The 22,501-nt window shown below is 36.2% G+C and overlaps 1 protein-coding gene across 4 annotated transcripts in view; it reads left to right on the top strand.

Annotated features, from left to right (window-relative positions):
- DCUN1D5 (defective in cullin neddylation 1 domain containing 5) overlaps window positions 1-1,233 on the top strand; it is a 72,635-nt gene extending 71,402 nt beyond the window's left edge. For all 4 annotated transcript variants that reach the window (XM_037029717.1, XM_037029719.1, XM_037029716.1 and 1 more), the window contains one exon: window positions 895-1,233. In XM_037029717.1, the coding sequence (XP_036885612.1) occupies window positions 895-950 (56 nt within the window). In that variant the 3' untranslated portion in view covers window positions 951-1,233. The remainder of the gene's footprint in view (window positions 1-894) is intronic.
- Window positions 1,234-22,501: the final 21,268 nt, after the last annotated feature.

Below are 22,501 nucleotides of genomic sequence, written 5' to 3'. Positions count from 1 at the left end.
TTTCATAGGAATTAGTGGCTGGTCTATCAAAAGCAAGAGAACAATAGTGACTACCACAGGGGGGTTGTTCATTTTAAGAAAAATAGGGTAGTCATATTTTTTCATGGCAATGAGTTTTGGAACAAAATAAGACCAAAGGCATGTGTACATGGAACAGATTGACAGATCTCGGGGAGAGGGTGGGGCAGAACTAGAAGAAATTAGCCAAAGAACATATTACAAAGCCTATGGACACAGACAACAATGTGGTGAAGCCTGGGAGGGTGTGCTGGGTGAAGAGGGGGGAAATGGAGGGCATCTGTAGTAGTCGGCAATAAAAATAAAATCAAACAAATTTTTAAAAAGTGAACAGTGAGCTCATTTAAATTTGCCTACCTGGGTGTCTTCTGTAGATGAATGAGTTTAACCCCCTGAATTATAAAAATGTCTTTAGTTCTTAGGTCAGGTATTTATTAGTCACTTGCTTTGTGTTGAGATTTAACTGGAACTGTGTAAGTCTCTAATATAGTTACCCCTTCAACAAGCACATGCTTCTAGGTGAGGTAACAGAAATACTAGGTTTAACACTTTTCATACTGTTTAATAATGAAATGGCAAATTCTATGTGCAATTGCAATAAGGGAGAGCTTAACATTGATTTAGTTATTGGAGAGTTCATGAAACAAAACTTGAGAAGGAAGTTGCTACAGATAACCCATTGTGTACAAGCCCCTTATTTAAAAAAAAAAGAAAAAGCTAAGACAGCACCATTAAATTGAAAAGAGGCTGGAAGCAAAACACTTGAGTAAGAGAAAGGTCAGTTCCTTTATTACCCTCACAGAGCTCATGAGGAGTTTTTCTAATAAGTTAGATGAGTTCACTGAATTCTAACAAAAATCGTTTCTTTATTTCTAGGGCCTGTTCTTCTTGATGAATTTGTTGAATGGCAAAAAGTCCGTCAAACATCATAGCAAGAACTATTGTGAAGAAAACGCAAACCTTTTGATTCCTATGTGTATACAAGTTAAATGAGATGAGAAAAGAAAAATCCAAAGGGTGCATTTTTATTCATATGAAAGACTTCTCATAGTACTTTCTTTTTTCCATTTTTTTAAAAGGAAGTTTTCTTGTTACATGTGATGGGCCTTGTGCCACACCTCTTCTGAGACTGAATATTCAGTTTTTGTTTTGAGTTATGTTTATTACATTTATTTCAGAACAATAAAGATTCCGATTTGTGATAAAGGCCTTAAAGTGAAAATGTCCCTTGAGTGTCAGAGTGGTATTTATTTTTGTAAATTTTAATTGAATTTTAGAGGTTCTATTCACCATGAATTTGTGGAATTTTAAATATTTTAAATAACCTTTATATTTGGCAGTGTATTCTGATGATGGTATGGCTTAATGTCTTCATCTCTGCTCAGTTAGGAAGAATATTTATTGACTTCTGGGATAATAATATTCTGATGCAGCTAGTACAGTTTTCAAGATTGGAAGTGCTCCAACTTTCAGCTCTGGTTTTCTGTGAAAGCTGCCATGGTTTGATGTACATACTTTATCTGAAAAGTTTAGAATTAGAAAGATGATGTGTAGTCATTTTCTCTTCCAGTCATTAACTAGTACTGTCAGTAAGCATAAAGCAGCATTCCAGGTATATTCTTAATGTGAATTTTAAGTTTTCTGTATTCTGTCATTTTACAAGTACCTTTTATACTTGAAAAAGCAAGGCTCATATATTGATGGCCTTAGAATCAGACAGCCGTGTGAGAGAATGAAGATCAATATTGAATGAAGTTGTGTCATCATCATTGTTCTTATTAGTGGCATATGTATCCATTTAACTGTCATTTTGTGATATAGGGAGCTGTGTTGAGTGCTTTTTTCCCCACATTAAGATTACTTTAACTCAATGTTGTGGAGTTATTTAAGATATATATAGGAAAAGAAGGTAATAGAATAAGAAATTATCAGAGAACTCTGGATATAATGGTGCACATCTCCCAGTTGCCACTTACATTCTTATGATCACGGTACTGCTAATTATCCCAGTTTTCTGACTGTTGGCAGTAAAGTATCTTGAGGAAAGGGCGGCCTTTTCTATTTCACATAGAAAGCATTTTTTGCACTAGCAGCAGGGTTGTTGTACATTCCTTTTCAAACCATCCATCCCAGTTATGTGAAAACTGTTCACATTCATAGTCCAGTCATAACCTCAGTAACATTTCTAATTTCATTGTAAGAGTGGAGAGAAGTAAATAGAATATTTTTCCATAATGCCATTTCTATTGGGATTTAAGGTGAAGGTTGATTTTTTTTATGGTGAATTTATTGAATGAGTGATTTTCAGTATTGATCATTTACGGGAGAATAGCGTAAAGATTTTTATGGGTTTTTTTGCTTTTTTATTAATAAGCTGGGAGAAAATGATTGCTGTTTTACTTGCCTTCTTAATGAAATTACTTTGTAGAACACTGATGCAATAGTGGGAAACAACTTTTTAAGTATTAGAGTCACTGAATTACTAGAACCGAGCATACTGACAATGTTATGATTTAACATTATGAAGATATTTAATATCAAGTTTAAGTATAAAGTACTTTGATTTTTAGACATTTCAGTCTTTATAATTTGACTCTGCTCTCTAAGGCACAACTGCTGAACTTGAAGAATATTGCCCATTTTTGCTTAATTCCAAAACACTTAATTTAAGTGAAACTTTACAAGTCGTTCTTTTACAGCCTAAACGAATCGTAATGTCTTTATCCATCTTCATTGTTTGAATTTAAAAAACAAAACACTAAGACTCACAGATGACCTTTAAAAAATACATGGAACTATTTACTTCGCTTACTTATCCAAAGATATGTTTAAGACTTTCTGAATCTGAAAACTAAGATGAAACTTTTTTCCCTTAAGTCAAGAGCCTATTCCTATCCAGGCCAATGCTTGCTTTACTCCCTTGCTCCTTCTTGTTCCCTTAGCCTCCTTAGAGTCATAACATTCACTTACTTTGGAGGCAGAGTTACTCTTCCTCACTTATCAGTCAGGATGTGGGCTTGTTCCTTCTTGTTATAACTTTCTTTATATTTGAACAGCATTTAATTTATTGGGAAACTTACGATCAAAAGAGATTAAATGGTATAAGAGTGTAGGATTAAGGAGCCTGTGGTATAAGAAAGAAGTCTCCTAAATGTTGTCCATCTTGTTTAATTAGTTAGGTTTAAGTGCCTTTCTGGGAATTCTGTTGTAAAATTTTCAGGATTTCTTTGTATAGGATAAAATACTCAATGGTGCTTTATAATGGGAAATGACTTGTTTCTTAGAGAGTAGCATACAACTGTAGTAAAACTACTTGAAGAAAGTAGAGCCAGGTGTTGATTCTTAGCTGTGAAAGGATAGGGAAGTTTCCCCCCACCCCAAAGAATTAGTATTTGAACAAGACTTGGTATTCTTAGGTCATTGGAAGGAATTCAGGTAACATAGTGTTATCTTAATCCACCATAAAAAAAATGGTGCATTGTTATATGCTGATTGTCTTCTGTGCTACAGTGTTTGTTTTTAAAATTTGTCTAATGATTTCTTGTTTTTTAAATGCTGCCAGTAAAATTCTTGACAATACAGTTTTGACAGGTAGTATTTTTATGTTTAACGTATAGGGTTTGTTGACTTGGGTTTTACTCTACTGAAGTGTACTGTGGACTTTGTGTTTCTTAAGTTGTCATTGAAGGCTTTCCGTGGGGATATTAGATTGACTCAGGAATATTTCTTTTAAGTACAAATGCCTTTTCACCAAGAAAATGAAAAATTTTTCTAACAATATTTGTCATCATTTTGTGATGAGAAGAGGAAGAGAATAGAATTTTAAGATTAAAGTTAGAGTTCCTAAAGCATACAAGTTATGTAACATAGCTTAGATTCAGAACATCAGGTGCATTAACAGTGAAACATTTAGTTTGAACTAAGTATTTCTTCAACAGACTATGTTCTTCCTGCCCAATCGTTAATGGTAAAATTGTGAAAGGATTTACTAGAATTTATTTTGTGCTCATCTTGAGAAGCAAATAGAATGTTGGCTTCATTTTACTGCTCTCTTGTAGACGTGTACTTAAAACTGTTGTGATAATAATTCATATTTGGATAAAGTTTTGTTTAGGCTTCTATTGGCTCAAGTTTTGTAGCACATCTCATGTGCTGACCAAATGTCTAAAACATATAAATTGGCAACATTGTAATACATTTTAATGATTTAAATGCATTTGTTAGACGAAGAGAAAGGCAAAATAATCTCTTAATCTTATTCCTAAAGAAGAATTCTTATTCTTAAAGAGGAATTCTCCCTTGAGAAAGTATCACTTCTTGAGTGGTACTGCAAATCATTTCAAGGAAACATTTTCAAGAATGGTTCATTTTCTCTTCAGGAGAAAGAAGAAATAACAGCAAACTCTCATTGGTTTTTAAATAGGAAAGACTAGTCTTAATTACTAAATATTCAGGATCATATAATTTGTTTAGTGAATGTAGTTTTATTACTTTCATAAACACTAGGTAACAGCCAGACCAAAAAAAAAAAAGATTGCTTTTAAGACTTGGCCTTTATTTAACAAGACGTAGTTACCTAACCTTTATGGGAAATTTATATAGATTATAGATTGTGGAAAGATGAATTTCTGTCCAAGCCATAGGTGAGTTATCACTAATTGACTCTTTAATTGTACAGATTGTTCTAGTGAACTTTTACTTCACTGGAGCATATCTTTAGGGCTTTTAAAGCATAATTTATTTACCTTTTTCTGAACACCAATCTTAATAACAAACCATGAATTTGCTCTGCCCACCTCACAATCTTTTGTATTCTTTGTAAGTAGTACTTCCTTTGTTCCTTTCCTAGTTGAAATTGGCTTGACCAGTGTTTTGTGTCTTTTTTTTTTAATTTCAAATATTGCCCTGGCTGGTGTGGCTCAGTGGATTGAGTGCCAGCCTGGAAACCAAAGGGTCACTGGTTCTGTTCCGTCAAGGCCCAGGCCTGGGTTGCAGGCCAGGTCCCCAGTAGGGGGAGCATGAGAGGCAAACCATACATGGATGTTTCTTTCCCTCTTCTCTCTCTTCCTTCCCCTCTCTAAAAATGAATACATAAAATCTTTAAAATTATCTTGTCAAATACCAGCAAAAGTTTATTTAGAAAGTTACAGAGGTAGAAGTGAGCCAGCTGGGCTGTGAAGACTCAGGAAACAAGTTACAGAGGCAAAAGGAGGGCCCTGGGAGCTTAGGAAAAAGGAAGACAAGGCACACACACACCTTGGGGAAGGAGAGGGGAATAGGCATGGGCATACTCAGCATATGCTCCATTTTGTGTGTGTGTGCTTTGCAATGTACAAGAACCTTTTATAGTAAGCCATTTTTGCTTGGGTTCTAGTTTACCATGTGTTAAATAGTCTTTAAAATTTATCTAATAGGATTAATATGAATATGGAATTTTGTCTTACAATTCCAGTATTATTGGAGCTTTGTTGTACTTATTTAATGGAAATATGGTTCATAAATGGACCAGTTAAATAGTTTGATTAAAAATTTATTTTTCTCCCAAATTATATCATTGAAAGAAGATTTATCCTGCATTTTGGCTTTCACAGCTTTGAAGTATAATGAAAATTGTTCTATGTACTTCATGGATTGTTTTGAGGATTAAGATAAAATTGTGGATTTTTTGATATGTTCAAATAACCATACCTATAATTACTTTTAAAAGATAACAAAAATAAGCCAAATGGATATGTATAAAGCCAGATTTTACCCCATCCTTTTGTGTTTGTGTCTAAATTGAATATTACTGTTACCCATGACTTTTTATGTAGTTGAAAGACTGATACCTATTTGAACAACTTGAGATTTGAGACTTAATATTATCAACTCATTAAACTTAGAAAACTAATTATTGTGAATATTGAATTAAATGAAGTTTGTTTATCTAGTACTTTACCTGTATTATCCTATCGTGCAAGCGAAATGGCTTATAGCAGATTCATACACAATATTTTTATCTGCAAATACAGAATTTTTACCTCTTTTGAATTTATATCATTCCTTGAAAGTACTTGAATATTGAGAGAGTTTATAGAAGTAATACCAGAGAAACCTGAAGTAGTTTCCTCTTTGAAATATCCTTGTTATGTGACTTCTTACACATGTCACTTGACCTCTGCCATCTTCAGTTTCATCTTCTGTAAAATAGTGATAATAATATCGACCACATTGTTATGAAGTTCAACCAGGGATTTTATCCACAACACTTAGTAAATGTTGAATACATCTTAATAGTTGAATAAAATACAACTAGCTAAAATTGTTCTCTCCTTAAAACAATTTTTTTGTTATGTATAAACTGAAATTTCTTGTATTTTCTGTTTTATTCTACAACTTGCTTTTATAATCAGACTTATATTCCTCTTGGTCTAAGTATTTCAATAAATCCCAGACATGTATTATATGCCAGGAAGTGTTACAGGTACAGAATAGACAATTATTGCTGACCCTTTTGGGGTTTTCATTTTAATTGATAGGTAAAATTTGTACTTTATCATATGGTAACAAGGTTATTAAGGGAAAAGTTGAAACGGAGTCTGGGAGATATATGACTATGGTCTTGCTATTTTAAATAGTAAGCCGAGATCTGATACAGTGAATAGTTGAGCCATATGCACATCTGGGAGAAGAGCTTTCCAGGCAGAAGGACTAGTACATGTTAAGGCCCTGAGTTGATAGTGTGCTTGCTGTTTTTAAGAAATAGCGAGGTCATTATGACCATAATGACAAAGAAGAGTATTGCCAGAATTAGAAATGAGGTTAGAGAGACTGGGAATAATGATCTCGTCTGCCCGTAGATAATCATATAGGACACTGTAGGCCCTTCTAATGCCTTAGACTTTCATTGTAGTGGGAAGCTACTAGGATTCTGACTAAAACAAGGTTATAAGTGGGTAGTTGAATAGAGTAGTATTGGTAGTAGTCCAGGTGAGAAATGGTGTGGTTTGAATGAGGCTGAGGGTAATGGACATAGGTGGTCATATTAACATTTGGTAGAACTAATAGTAGGTGCTGATGGTTTAATGTGTATGAAACAGAATGATTCCAAGATTTTTGGTTTGGACCTCCAAGAGGGAGGCAACATTACTAAGATGTGGAAGACTCATTGGAGTAGGTTTGGTGCGTAGGTGGGGGTTGGGAGGGCAGATCAAGAGCTTGGTTTTGAACATACTATACTTACTAGGCCTGTTAGGTGTACCAAAGGAAACAGAGAGTAGGCAGTTGGATATTTTGCATCTGAAGTTGAGGGGAGATGTCTGAGCTGGATATGTGTATATGAATAAGTCATTGATATACTTGTTTACCTATTTTAAGTCAGGAACTATAACTAAAAGATATATTAGTGAAATTAAGGATTGATACGGTTTTTCAAGAAATGCAATGTTAACATTTTCTACTTCACAAAAATTAGTTGCTTTCTATAATGTTATGGAAGCATTGATCGGAGGAATGCCTTTTTTTTGATATAATACAGTTTTACATTTTAAGAATATATCTGAAGAACTAGGTCTTTTTTGTAGTTCTGTTTCAATTTGACAGTTTTAGCACTAGAGGGCAGACTTGCTTCTAGAAGCAAGAGTAGTAAATGGATTTATAGTCCAAAGTAACACCTATATTTAATCCCATTTAGTGAATGTACTTGTTTTTCAAGTGACAAGTTTACTGTCTACTACACTTTCCTGTTGCTAGGAAAGGATAAAATAAGGCTACTGGTTGATTTTAGTGTATCTAGGACTGGTGGTGGATATGTATTTGTATATGAAGTCCAGGGAAACTGAAGTGTAACAACAACTGTACTAAGATCTGATACAAAGAAATGCACATGACAGAATTTGAAGCCTGTCAGAAGAAATCCTGGACATGAAAACATCTATTTAGGAAATGTGTAGAGTTAGCTTTGAGTTGTCAATTGCAAAAAGAGTTGAGGGCTTTAAAGATGAGTAAAATATAGTTCCTGCCAAATAAACTCTCAGTGCAGCACCTGTGGCACATACTATCCTGTGCTGTATCTATTTAAGTGTCTTTTGTTCCTTCAGTAATAGAAATCCTAACTCATTTGCCTTTGGTACCGACAAGTGCCCATCACAGTGCCTGGTACTTCGGTCAGTGTACCGAAGCACTGTGATTGTGTACTTACTATATAATATATAAATATATTATATAAATACATATAATATATTTTATTATAATATAAATATTATAATATTATATAAATATAATATAAATTTATAATATATAAATGACAAAAAAACCCACACATAAGAACACAGGGAATTGAGGCCTTTGCAAACATCTTTGCAAAGAATCTCCTGTTAACAAAAACGTGGAAACATTTTAAAAGTTTAAAAGCCTATTGGCATCCAGAGAAGGTAGTGTAGCCTTTTATGGTCACTGGAGTGGAAGAGAAAGACAAATGTGCAAGGTGGACAACTCTTCAGTCGCTTACATCAGCTTGAGAACTTTGAAGTGAAATCAGGCTTTCAGGAATGCGGCACTCCTTTCCCACTTTCACCCAGAAACTTTGCCCATACATGGTTCTTTGGCTACCCTGGCCCTTTTAGGGTCCCTACTTTTACATGATATTTCTTCAATGAGAATAATGGTCCTCAACTCATAACATTGTTTTGAGGATGAAATCAGTGCATGCTGTAAGTATTATTAGCTACACTGCTCTCTAAAAATAGATCAATTGAACTTTGTGGGATGGACTTATGTTCACTAAGTGTTCTGACGTAGTAAAATCAAACAGCAGGAAGTGGTTCACTAAATCCAATGCATTTAGAATTGCAAATCTCTTAGGAAACTAGTCTCTAGTATCAGTGATATAAACTGACTTGTTTTATTTGCTCATTAATGTGGGGTAGTATGGGGAAATGGTTCTTCAAAGGGATATTAACTAAATGAGAGGATCAGTTTAGAGTGCACTTGCACCAGGTAATAATTGCTCACTAACATTAGCTGTTGTCTTTGAAAGTGGATCAGTTTGACTTCATAGGAAGAACTCTATTGTTTTAAAAAGACAAATATTAAAAATTAAAAAGCCAAAATAATGTAATATCTTATTACATTGTTTGATTCTCTTAAAGTTGTTTATTTTTATGTGCCCAAAGGTGTTTTACTTAGAAGTGCAATATATAAAACAGATTACTGACGTGCTCTGGTTAAAGTAGGAAGCTTTAAGTCCTTCCCTACTCACAACCCTCACTGCTACTGTTATTTTGAGAATCCTCGAAGAAACCCCTAGCTCTTTGACTAGCATATTTTGAAAGCCACTGCTTACAAATTTGCACATTGGCCTGCCAAACATGTGAACCAAGTAATGAGAGAAAATTCTGTATTTCTTCGGAAATTTCTATTTTATTCTCTTCAGAAATTTCTATTTTATTCTCTGTATAAAAGCCAAAAAAGCAGCCCTGGCTGGTGTGGCTCAGTAGACTGGGTACAGGCTGGCAAACCAAAGGGTTGCTGGTTCTATTCCCAGTCAGGGCATATGCCTGGGTTGTGGGCCCGCTCCCCAGTAGGGGGCGTGAGAGAGGCAACCACACATTAATGTTTCTCTCTCTTTCTCCCTCCCTTCCCCTCTCTCTAAAAATAAATAAAATCTTTTTCAAAAAGCAGCCAACATTTTAGGATGAAATAAGATATATTTCAAGCATCATTCCAGGTGTTATACTAGAACTATAAAGTTTACGATAATTCTATTTTTGGCCTATTATCTAGAATTGGTCTAAAAGGGTGGTAAAGAACTGCCAAGAGAGATTTGGAGTAGATACAAGAATGAATGAGTGTCTACAGACAGAGTCTTCACTGTAGCCCCTTACAACAGGATAAAAAAGAGTCTAGTTTCTAGTTCTCTGCCTTTGAGGCAATATAATCTGCAAAGGGGAAACAGCTCTATGAGCAGGGATCATGTCAGTCATTGTTCCCTGCTCTGTCTACCACATAATAGGGGCTTAACAGATGTTTATTGAATGAATGAAAATATTTACAAGTCATCTGTCCTAAGCTGTAGGTTACTTTAAAGACAGCATGTTCCATTTATCTTTTTAGTGCCCAGAGGCAGCATGTGGCCAGTAAATTAAAGAGTGTGCTTGCTTAATCAACAAATGAATAAATAAATTACACATATGTACATCAAAAGTTTATATACAGGGTGAGGAAAAAGTTTTATAGTTGTGGGCACATAAAACGAATTTTCACTTGCATTATTATTTGTTTTCCATACAAAACCCTACCGTAGGTTCCAACCGAAAGCCTACTTGTCCCTTGTATATACATTCCCATTAGAATAAGATTGTTGAAGGAAGAAACCATGTTTTCAGATCCTAACATAGTGCCTGACTCCTAGTAGGTTGTCAGAAATGTTTGTGGAACTTAAGTTTCAGTAGGACCAGAGTAGTTTCTCATAACCCAGCGCAGCGTGTCTTTTTAAAAATTTTTAATAACAACAATGTATGTAATAGAGGAGAAGGTAATAACAACCAACCCAAGGAGATTAGATTGACCATATTTTTGTACTTCTGTAATGATAGGTGTGCTTCATCAAATGGCAACATTCCAAGGAGTGTTCTAAAGTAAATGTAATACTAGTTACAGTCACAATACAGAGATATACAGGGGTGGGCAAAAGTACATTTACAATTGTGAGTAGTGAAACAGGTTATTGTATTATTCTACTTTCATTTATTTTGAAGATTCGATCGTTGATGTATATGTATTTATTTCTGTTTCACTCATACTTTTATCATTTTTAAGATTGATTTATTTTTAGGGGAAGGGAGGGACAAAGAGAGGGAGAGAAACATCAGTGTGTTGGTTGCCTCTCAAGCACTCCGTACTGAGGACTCAGCCCACAACCCAGGCATGTGCTCTGACTGGGAATCGAACAGACAACCCTTTGGTTCCCAGTCTGGCACTCAGTCATCTGAGTCACACCAGCCAGGGCCCCATTTTTCTTCTTCTTAAGGAAGACCCTTAAAGTTTCATGTAATACTGGTTTGGTGGTGATAAACTATATAAAGGAGTTTATATAGGAGTTTTTTAATAAACTATATAAAGGAGTTTATCACCACCAAACCAGTATTACATGAAGATAAACTTAAACTCCTTTATATAGTTTATCACCACCAAACCAGTATTACCAATATATATATATTGGTCTGGGAAGCTCTTTGTATGTCCTTTGATTCTAAATGATAGCTTTGCTGGGTAGAGTAATCTTGGTTGTAGGTCCTTTTTATCACTGTGACTATTTCTTGCCACNTATCATCATGTAATACTGGTTTGGTGGTGATAAACTATATAAAGGAGTTTAAGTTTATCACCATGTAATACTGGTTTGGTGGTGATAAACTATATAAAGGAGTTTAAGTTTATCACCATGTAATACTGGTTTGGTGGTGATAAACTATATAAAGGAGTTTAAGTTTATCACCATGTAATACTGGTTTGGTGGTGATAAACTATATAAAGGAGTTTATCACCACCAAACCAGTATTACATGAAACTTTAAGGGTCTTCCTTAAGAAGAAAAAAAATGGGGCCCTGGCTGGTGTGACTCAGATGACTGAGTGCCAGCCTGGGAACCAAAGGGTTGCCTGTTCGATAAACTCCTTTATATATATATAACGGAGTTTATCACCACCAAACCAGTATTACCAATATATATATATTGGTCTGGGAAGCTCTTTGTATGTCCTTTGATTCCAAATGATAGCTTTGCTGGGTAGAGTAATCTTGGTTGTAGGTCCTTTTTATCGCTGTGACTATTTCTTGCCACTCCCTTCTGGCCTGCAAAGTTTTTGTTGAGAAATCAGCTGACAGTCTTATGGGACCTCTTTTTTAGGTACCTGTTTTTCTCTTGCTGCTTTTAAGAGTCTCTCTTTGCTGTTAACCTTTAGTGTTTTAATCATGATTTGTCTTTGTGTGGGTCTCTTTGAGTTCATCTTGTTTGGGACTCTGTGATTCCTAGACTTGTATGTCTACTTCCTTCACCAAATTAGAGAAGTTTCATGTCATTATTTTTTCAAATAGGTTTTCAATTTCTTGATCACTCTTTTCTCCTAGCATACCCATGATGTGAATGCTGGTATGCTTAAAATTGTTCCAGAGTCCCCTTATACTATCTTCATTTTTTTAGAATTCTGTTTCTTTTTTTGCTGTTTTAATTGGGTGTTTTCTGCTTCCTTATCCTCCAAATCTTTAATTTGATTCTCTCCTTTATCTCCACCGCTGATTTCTTGTAATGTATTTTTCATTTCAGTTAATGTATTCTTCATTTCTGACTGGTTCTTTTTTTATGTTTCCAGTTCCATTATTATGTTTCCTGTCTCTTTGTTGAAGTTCTCACTTGAGATCAATGCACATCCTTGTAACTAGTTTGAACTCTGCATCTGGTAGGTTCTTGTCCACATTGTGTTTAATTCTTTTTTGGAATTCTGTTCTGTTCTTTCATTCAATATTTGTTTCTTTGTTTTCTTTTCTGGCAGCCTCCCTGTCTTCATTTCTGTATATTATGTAGAGCTGCTGTGTCTCCAGGGCTTGGTAGAGTGGTTTTACAGTAATAAGTGTTCTGTAGGGTCCAGTGGCACAGCCTCCCCAATAACTTGATCTGGGCACTCCAGGTATGACCCTGTGTGGGCTGTTTGCACCCTTCTGTTGTATCTGAGCCTTGATTGCTGTTGGCATGTTAATGGGAGGGATTTTTCCTTAGGCCAGTCAGCCGTGAGGCCTGTCTGTGACTCCCAGCAACTGACCTCTGACCACTGTTGAGGATCAGTTGTGCAGGGACCCATACCACAGAGCAGGACTTATTCATTGGGCCTCTGGTACCTTCTGAGTCTGCTCCTTGAGTCTGCTCCACTTGTGGAGGTGGTTGGGTAGTGCTTAGACGTGGTCTGAAGCTGTCCACTGGATGTGCTGGCTTCAGGGCCTCCCATGAGGTGCAGGCCAAGGTCAGCCACCATCTGTGTTCTCCCTGGGGCCACCAGCATGAGCTACGAAGCAATTCCCAGTTTGCTGCTACTTGTGCTGGCCTAGGAGGTGCCCAGGAGAGACCAAGATGCAAACTAAGGCTGGCTGCTGCTAGTGCCGGGCCTGGGGCCACTTAGCAAGAGGTACAGGGCATGCTGAAGCCAGATGCTGCCTGTTTAAGATTTTAGGAAAGTCTACCAGTGACTTCTAAATAGATAAAAAATTTATTTCATAATTGGAGACAGAGATCCCACTAAGCATTTTGAGTTGGTGCCAGTCAAATAACATGAGCAACATGATATTCTGTGGATATCAGAATATCCACAGAGCTGGTCTCAGGGCTGGTGAGACTTGAGGAAGGTGGAGGGGGGGTGGGTACTTTGATATTTTAAGAACATGAGTTAGTAGTAAAGGAAGAGACTGGAGACAGGCTGACCAGTGAAGAAGGCCCAATGTAGAAAAAAGCCTTGGGCTTGGAGTGCAGAGATTTGTATTCTAAGTCCTTGTTTTGCTGCTTACTGGCTCTGTGGCCTTGAGATGACTGTAGCTGCCTTTTCCTCTTCTGTGAAGTGGAGGTAATACTGATGTGTGTATTGACTCTGTACTTGAAAGTGTTGGTAAAGTACTGAGTAAAACCTGATGATATGCTTTGAACGCAGTGGGTTCCAAATGTTTTCTGAAAAGACAAAGAATAAATGATATTGACTAGTGAGAAGAATGGAGCCACTGGAATGAGCTCCTACATTTGCCAGTAAACGTGTTAAATGTTACAGGTGGGAAGAAAAGTAAATTCGTGAAGCCACTGAATCTGATGATCAGAAGAAAGCTTTTGGATTAGTTGGAAACTCCTGTGAGACTCTAAAGATACGCCAGAGGTGAAGAAGTCATGAGCTCTTCAAGCTGACATTTCTAATGGCGCTGTCTTATTTATTGAAAAAAGCAAACTGCAAGATTAACCATGCAGAAGAGCTTTAAAAAAAAAGCTTCCTGAAGGGTGGATGTTTCATTTGCTTTAACGGTTTGCATCTTTACTTACTAATGGGTTACTTTTTTCCATAACTGGTAATTGTTTTAAATGGTCCTAAGATGGTTAGGTCCTAAAATGATTACATTGATGGCTTATGTTACAACACAGTGATTGAAAAAAGGTTGACGATCTACCAGCTGAATGAGAGATCTGATTCTTTTTGAACTAGAATGTATGAACTGGTAGTAAACTTGATCTTTAACTTTATGATGTAAGATTGTATTTATTGAACTTTCTCCCTTATGTCCAAAAGTCATAGCACCTTTCTTTGTCTCTGAAATACACTGTATTTCTGCTGCCTACTGTAGGCGCTGAGGATTTGCCTCCTTATTCTGGATATGATTGTTTTTAAAGAAACATTCTTTCCTCTCTGCTCATCTTTGAGCATTGCCAGTTTTGTGTATACTTTTATTAGAGTGTTGATAACACCATACTATAATGTGTAATTTGCATACTTGTGTTCCTAACTCTGATCTTGAGAGCAGAGATTACAAAATTTTATTTTGTATTTTTATTTCTGCAATGTTCAGAATTATTTTTGTCTTTTATTTCTCCAGAGTTCAGAACTATAGGGGAAGCACTCAATAAATAGATGAATAAATGAAGGTGAACAGATCTGTTAAATGATTTTGCCTGTGTAAGATGGCTATAGTTTACATATTTTTTCCCACTGGATGGCCAACATTCCAGTATAGCCCTATTTTCAAATGTTGATCTATCAAAGTTATAAAACAAATATTTTTAAAAAGCAAGAAATGCATATTAAAATAATTAAGACCTTTTTGCCTCTCAAATAGGCACAGATTTTAAAAATTGTTAATACCCATTGCCAATAAGAGTACAGGGAAACAAGAATTTTTATATTTTGCTGAAGGGAATGTAAATTGTTAGACACTTCTCTGGAAGGCATTTGGAAAGATATATTCAAAAGCCTTCATTATGTTTATATCCTCTTGCTCAGTAATTCAATGGCTAGTAATTTCTCCTAAAACATTAGAAATTTTCAAAACTTTTTTGTCATAATGTAGTTTATAGATAGGCAAAAAAAAGGAAATAACCAGAAATTGGCTCTAAACTATAGAGTGTATCTTTATACTGTGGAGTACACTGCCTTGAAAAATCCATGCTGTATTATCAAAGGTGGTGGGGGACAGCAGACTGTACAATTAGTTACTCCAGTGTATATGTGAATGTGTAGAAGAAAGACTGAAAAGCTATCTACCAAAAAGGGAAAAATAGTAGCTTCTTGGTGATCAAGAGTTTTAATTTTTACTTCATTCTCTATTTCTGTAATACAATGAGTATTACTTTTGTAACTTAAAAAAGTAAATAAAGGTTTTATAAAGAAGCGTACTTTCTCCTTTGCTGATTATGCACATCCTCTCAGTGAAGGAAGAGAGACCAACCTTACATTAGGAGTTCTCATCTGGACCCACTGCAGCAGACCTTTTCCCTGCCTGTAACACCTAGGTTACCTGTGGTATTCATTCATAGGGAACAGTGGACACTCACTATACAGAGTAACACTGCTTCATTCAGGAAATACTTATTGAGGCCCTACTGTGGCTTACGAAATTGGGATATAAAGGTAAGTGTCAAATTTTTGAAAGTTAAATTATATTTTTTAAACTAAGAGTTCAATTAGCTATCTAGTCCAAACCTCTCTTTGGAGAGAGAGGAACTGGATCCCAGGTATTTGCCTAAGATGGAATGAGAGTAAGTAACATCTCTAGATCTGAATTCAGAAATTCGCTTTCTAGTCTAGTACTTTTCCTGGTTACTTGGGCCTCTCGTTTTGTAAGGCATTTAGAGTTGTACAGACCACTATAGATTCTCAAAGTGAAAAAACAAAACCTCATTCTTGTTTCTCCTACAATATCTTTAATTAGTAACCTTGACTTATTTTATTTTGCCTGAAAGAATTTGTTGGCTAACTAAAGATTTGTATCTATGAATCTCAAATTACACATTCAGTCTATTTTAACCTCACAAAATTGGACAAAGCCCATTAAACTCATCCCGCCCCTTGCCATCTATATCAAATGGTTGCTTCTTTTAGCGAGGGGCCATTCAGCCACTCCATAATTTATCCACCCAACATATTTACATTATGCATGAAGATTACTATGTAGAATTTGTCAATTGCTGAAATACAGATACAGTATAAAAATAGTACAGCTCTACACTACTGCAGTTTACCAAATGTACTTTTCCTTTACATGCTACTCCACCTTAAAAGTCCTCATGTCTTCACTTACCCTTCAAAACTCCAACATTCTCTCTTACCCTTATAGCATTGATCGTGTCACATTGTATTATTCTAAGCTCCTTGAAACCAGAGATGTAGTCTTTTATCTTCCTGATGTGCCTAGGTCACTGTGAGACCCATAACATCTATTCAAATGTATCCTTGTTATTAGGATGAAGAAATGAGTGATGGCATATACTGAATACATTTCCTTATCTGTTGCAAAGTAAAGCTTAATATGGAATGAATTGTTCTGTGTTGGTTCCTTGAGATTACCCTTTCTTTATATACTATTCATTGATCTGGTATATATTTCTCCTGGGTTGAGAGAAAAGTCTCCAGAAGCCCCTTTCTTTATTTTTGAAAAATTAGGAAAAATGTATCCCCTTTCCAGTTCTCTAGCAACTGAGCTTGTTTTCCATCTTTACCTTTACCAGTTTTAGTTATTAAATGTGTATATTCACTGCCCTGGCTGGGTGGCTCATTTGGTTGGAGCATTGTCCTGTACACCAACAGGTTATGGGTTCAATTCTTGGTCAGGGCACATACCTAGGCTGCAGGTTCGATCCCCAGTTGGGGTGTATACAGGAGGCAACTGATAGATATTTCTCACACCGATGTTCCTCTTTCTCTTCCTCCTTCCCTCTCTCTTTCACTCCCTCTCTCACCTTCCTTTCTCACATTCTTCTCTAAAATCAATAAACGTATCTTTGGGTGAAAATTTAAAAAGTGTGTATATTCACTGAGAGTTTTGGTTCCAGATATTTAGATTCACTTAAGAGCAACCGTGTGACTCAGTGGAGTGATTACCACACAGAATGTTGAAGAGGTGACTCTAGTCCAAACAGAGCCACTGATTTGCTCTGTTACCTTAGCCATTTATTATTGAAGGCTTCAGTTTCTCATTGGTAAAGTAAAAGCATTGGATTCATTATTATTAAGATCTTGTTACTCTCCAGGATTCTCTCAAATTCTGTCATACTCACTTAGAATACTGAGACCCAATCTTAGCATTCAATGAAATTGAACAATTACACTTGACTTTAAATGTTAGTGCCCAACCCAACATGGGAGTTGGCTCTGTAGCCTTCTGATTTGTACAGGCCATGCTTGAATATTTTCTGCAGTTTGATCTTCCACAAAAGTTATCCCATTCTGCATGAAGCAACTCTCATTGTGAGTTTTTCTTGACATCAACCCTAGGTACATTCATTTCTCTCTAACTTCTATGAATTGCTTCAAGTTTTGCCCTATGGAGTGGAATTCCTTTTTCACATGACCTTCCTCCAAATACTTGAAGATAATAGTAATACCCTAGTTATGAGTCTTATTCTCCAGGTTTAAAAAAAAATCTAGTTTCTTTAAGAATTTCTCATATGGCCCTGGCTGGTGTAGCTCAGTGGATTGAGCGCGGGCCTGCGAACCACACAATCACAGTTCAATACCCAGTCAGGGTACATGCCTGGGTTTCAGGCCAGTTCCCAGAAGGGAACTCACAAGAGGCAACCATACATTGGTATTTCTCTCCTTCTCTCCTTCCCTTCCTCTCTAAAGATAAATAAATAAAATATTTTTTAAAAAAAGATTTTCTCATATGACCACATTGCTGTTTATTTCTGCTGCAGCCTGATTGTGTGTCTGCACTTAGTGACTTTGCACATGCCGTCCTGTTGGCAGTCCCCTCCTCCCTTTCCCCATACTCTGATTTTCTCATTTGTCAAGGCCCACTTTAAACTGTGTCCTCTTCCGGCTCTATCCTGTCCTCTGTCCTCTGTACTTTATAGATGCTTTACTATGTTTTATATACTCTTCACTATAGTGATTTTATACTGTATTTTGTTTTTGAAACATATCTGAGTGGTCTGTGGTTGCAGGGATCTTCACTGGCTTGTTCACAGTACCCAGAATGTGATGGATATGCATGAGTGAGTGAGTGAATGAATGAGTGAATCTATTTTCTAACATATAATGTGGGTAACAGTACAAAGTAGGTTCTTAGGAAGTACTGAAGGATAAATGAATTAATGGATGAATAAATGAATATACAATTGCTTCATGTACTTTATGACCATTTGAATCCTCCTAAAATATTGAACCTAGGCACAAATGAAACTCCAGATGTGATACAACCAGTGTAGGGTGAGAGAAATTACCTTATTCTTGAAATTACCTTATTCTTGAAATTACCTTCTTTAATTTCACATTAGCATTAACAGAGAAGAGAGAAACTCCGTTAGGCCTACCCTTAGCTCTCTGAGGCATTCTTTTATTTTTTACTTTGTTCTTCCTCTTGTCTTTTATGCTCTTCTATGTGAAACATGCCTCTGTCTTTTTTTTTTTAAGATTTTATTTATCTTTAGAGGGAAAGGAGAGAGGGAGAGAAACATCAATGTATGGTTGCCTTTCGTGCATCCCCTGCTGGGAACTGGCCTGCAGGGAACCTGCCTGCAACCCAGGCATGTGCCCTGACCAGGAATTGAACCGCAATCCTCTGGTTTGCAGGCCTGTGCTCAATCCACTGAGCTACACCAGCCAGGGCCACCTCTGTCTTTAGTATAACTGATTGTGCCTATGGTATGGTAACTTCATTTTCAAGGTCCATCTGACACTCATGAAATATCTTTCCTTGACCTAAAAGTTAATTACCCGTAAGACTTAAAGTGATTATTTAGAAGCCCTCTGTTATATTTTAAAGTGATATAAGCTTTTTTAAAAATAAAAACTATAACTTAAAGCAGTCCCAGTAGAGGTTTATGTGCATTTTGCTCAGAACAACTTAGAATGCTATTTCTTCCAATTATTAAAATACAAATAATTGTCTTCCACACCTTTCACATCATATCTGTCGAAGCAAATGCATATAGATATAGGGGGTTGTCACTGAATGGACCAAGATACCAGTGAAACAAATGTAGAGTGTAGCTTGTGTGTGGGAATAATGGAAAAATGCAGTGTGAAATGACACCAGCTATTGCTTTGAGTGCCATGAGCTATTTTGTTTCTTTGATTAGAAAAAAGGCATGAAATAAAACCAGTAGGACTAAAGGAAAACTAGCAAATTGTTCAGACATTTTGTGTATGCATGTACACAAAATGGAAAAAAAACAGGAAAGACTAGAAATATAAACAAATACTGCATTACTTTATTGGAAAACTGTATACTCTCTGTAACCCAATTTCTAGAGAGTAATTGAGTAAAAAGAATAACAACCAGGGAGAGAATACAATGACCCAGATTCTAGCAGCAACATAGCCTTCAACTTAAAATGCAAATTGTGAAAATCACTCAATGACTTAAAATATGGAAATGCTCAAGAAATTCTCCTTTATACCTGAAAGTAAATTAGATCAGTAGAAATCAGCATTTCAATCAATAACTACTTATTTTAAATATCAGTCTCTATATTTGGGAAAGTATCTCTTTATGTTTTTATGGCACATGAGACCAATATATCAGGGGAATTTGTACATCAACATTATGGGTTGGTCTGAATCTTCCAAAAGTCAGGCTAGAGAAGACCAGTCCATATAAACTAGAAAATTTGTCCACTAATGACTGAGAATGTCCAGCGTTCTCTTTGACTTCTCATAATCCTTCTTTATTAGCTGTAGAAAAAGTTCTGGATTAGAAGCCAGATGATTTGCCTGAATTCCTGGGTTTGTCATAAGGTCCTGATAAGGCATGGCAAAGCATGGTATAGAATCTAAAATGTTTTTCATTACTTTCAAGTGGTATTAACTGTGGGAGGAACTCTGGCCCGCAGAATCCTCCCACCTGCCACAGATGGTAAATAAGTTGTCCCGGACACAATCTTGTTGTTCTGGTGGGAAAGGGGGTGGCGATCCCTCTAGTGGAGAATGTCCTGAGCCCTCCCAAATGGCTTTTATTGGGAATGCTATGTGTAGGTGTATACATCATGTATGCATAGCTCATCAATCAATGCCTAAAGGCTATAGTCATACAAAAACAAGTATTATCTATAGATAACAATTGAAGGAACACAGAGATTTGTCATAGGTCAGGATCTGTTAGTTGTGCTGACTCCAGAGGTCTTTATTTCATGAGATATTTCATGAGATAAGGGGTTTACTCCTTATGCCTTGACCTTAAACATCCAGTTTATATCACCAGGGCTATACAAAACAAAGCAGAGCAAGCTTCAAAGGATACAATGTATTTATCAGGCCCGATTCCCACAGGAACCCTTCGTGTTAGGGTCAAGTCATGCTTGCCACCTGTGTTTTTACCTGATTTTCCAAGGAGACTTAGTAGCCCCTTTGGGGGCTTGCTCTCACAGGACTATAGTCTTGGAAACCACACAGAGTGGTCCCCAACATCTCCCCCTCTTTTTCTTGTTATGATGGCATAACCAAAGGCACCAGTGCTGCTGTAATCAACAGGGTTATGCTATGCAGATCAGGCTTCAAAGGACAAAATGCCAGATTCACCCTGGGAGCCGTTCGTTCCAATACAAGGTCACAGCTGCCTGTGGCATTGTTTTCAGGCTGAGTCAGGTTCGGGGGGGCAAAGCCACTAAGAGATTAGGAGAGTTTTTACAGATAGAGTGAGGACTCAGGCTATGACAAAGGCAAGGGGTAAGGGTCTTTCTGCTCCTCTATAGACCCCCAAAGTCCTTCCCCAATGGCCCTTTGCAACTGTGCCTGTTTTAGGTTGTCCCTTGAGGAATCTTACCTCATCATTGGTTAACCAGTCATCCACCCAGCCATGCAGGGGGAAGTGAGGGAGGCAGGGGCTGCGCTTCTCCCAGGAGGATATGTTCTGTCTTCTTAGTGGCTCATGGTCCCAAGGCCTTTTCACTCAGCTCTATCCATTGGACTCTTGTCTGTTAATGAGGCTACAGTCCCTGAAACTAGGCAGGATGGCTCCCTGCAATTAACATCAATACTGCTTTGATTAACTATGTGAAATGCATGACTGAATTTATAGAACTCCAAACTTATTGACTGTTAGATGTGATTGGAAACTAGCCTAATAAATGTCTCCTTAAGTTTTCTGCAATTATGATTAACATTCCTGACCTTTTAATGAAGTTCTTTTTTTTTAAGCCAATTGGTGGTTTGAGCCTATTCAGTCAATGAAGAAACAACTTGTTTGGCATACATGTGGGGAAACCAATCTTACAGGAACACATTCTTGCTAATGTTAGAGGGAAACTTGTAATTACTAAACAAGGGTGGAATTTGCATTTAAGTCCTTAATTTTTGCTTAGTAAATTTAGGAGAATTCAGAGATGTTTGGAATTTTAAGTATTACCCAACAGAGTCACAAAAAACACAATTGCCCCCCAAAAAAGATTATGTTGACTTTCTGAACTGCTGGGAATTTTAAGTAATAGAAGCTATAATTCCTAAAACCACTTGGCTTCTTACTGATATATCTAATCTGTTACCATAAGTGCAAGAGTATAGTAGATGCATTTTTTGCATTAGGTCACTAGTTTACTCTGATTGGCCTTGCCTATTAAATTCTTGAGTGGCTTTCTTCTGATACTACTCTCTGTGCTTCCTCTATTCCATATTACTTGACTTTTCGTTCCCTTACACTGAGATTTAAGTTTATATACTTTGTTTCTCATTAATGCTAATATTTTAAAAGGTATACATAAAGCATATCTATATAAAGTTTGTATTGAAAACTCAGTGGAAATTTCCTAATGGTAACACTTAAACTTTACATTTCAACTGATTGAATATACTATTCATGAAAAATAAGAGCTATTTTTTAAAAACAGCTCTTTCTTTTAAAAAAAAGACACTAAGCAATGTTTATTGTGATGTTCCAAGAGTTATTTGTGAAATCTTCGATTAGAGTAATTTTATAGCCATTTTAACTGCCTACTTTTAAACAAAAAGCAGTAGTCCAATTATGTATCTATAAACTCATGAAATTTCTTCAAATATCACAACAGTAAAAGCACTGGTGACTCGTTATAATTTTAAAAACATTTTAAAACTACACAGAGTTCAATATATCATTCCTTTCATAAAATAATAAAAACAATTTGCTTATCTAGAAGAAAATTACTCTAACACAGTTCTGCCAATGTATCTCTATATTATCTCTATAATAACCCAAACAAAAAAACAGCTGATGAAATAAAGGATTTCTCAGTAACTGGAAGTGTTTGAACTTTAGGATGAGAAATGGTGTATTTTTCACGTTTCCTGTGAGT

This window comes from Sturnira hondurensis, unplaced genomic scaffold (genome assembly GCF_014824575.4).
Source record: "Sturnira hondurensis isolate 20B ecotype Veracruz unplaced genomic scaffold, ASM1482457v3 Scaffold0020489, whole genome shotgun sequence".
NCBI classification, from domain to species: domain Eukaryota; kingdom Metazoa; phylum Chordata; class Mammalia; order Chiroptera; family Phyllostomidae; genus Sturnira; species Sturnira hondurensis.
The sequence above is the reverse complement of the archived record's forward strand: the minus strand, read 5'-3'. Positions and strand labels throughout refer to the sequence as shown.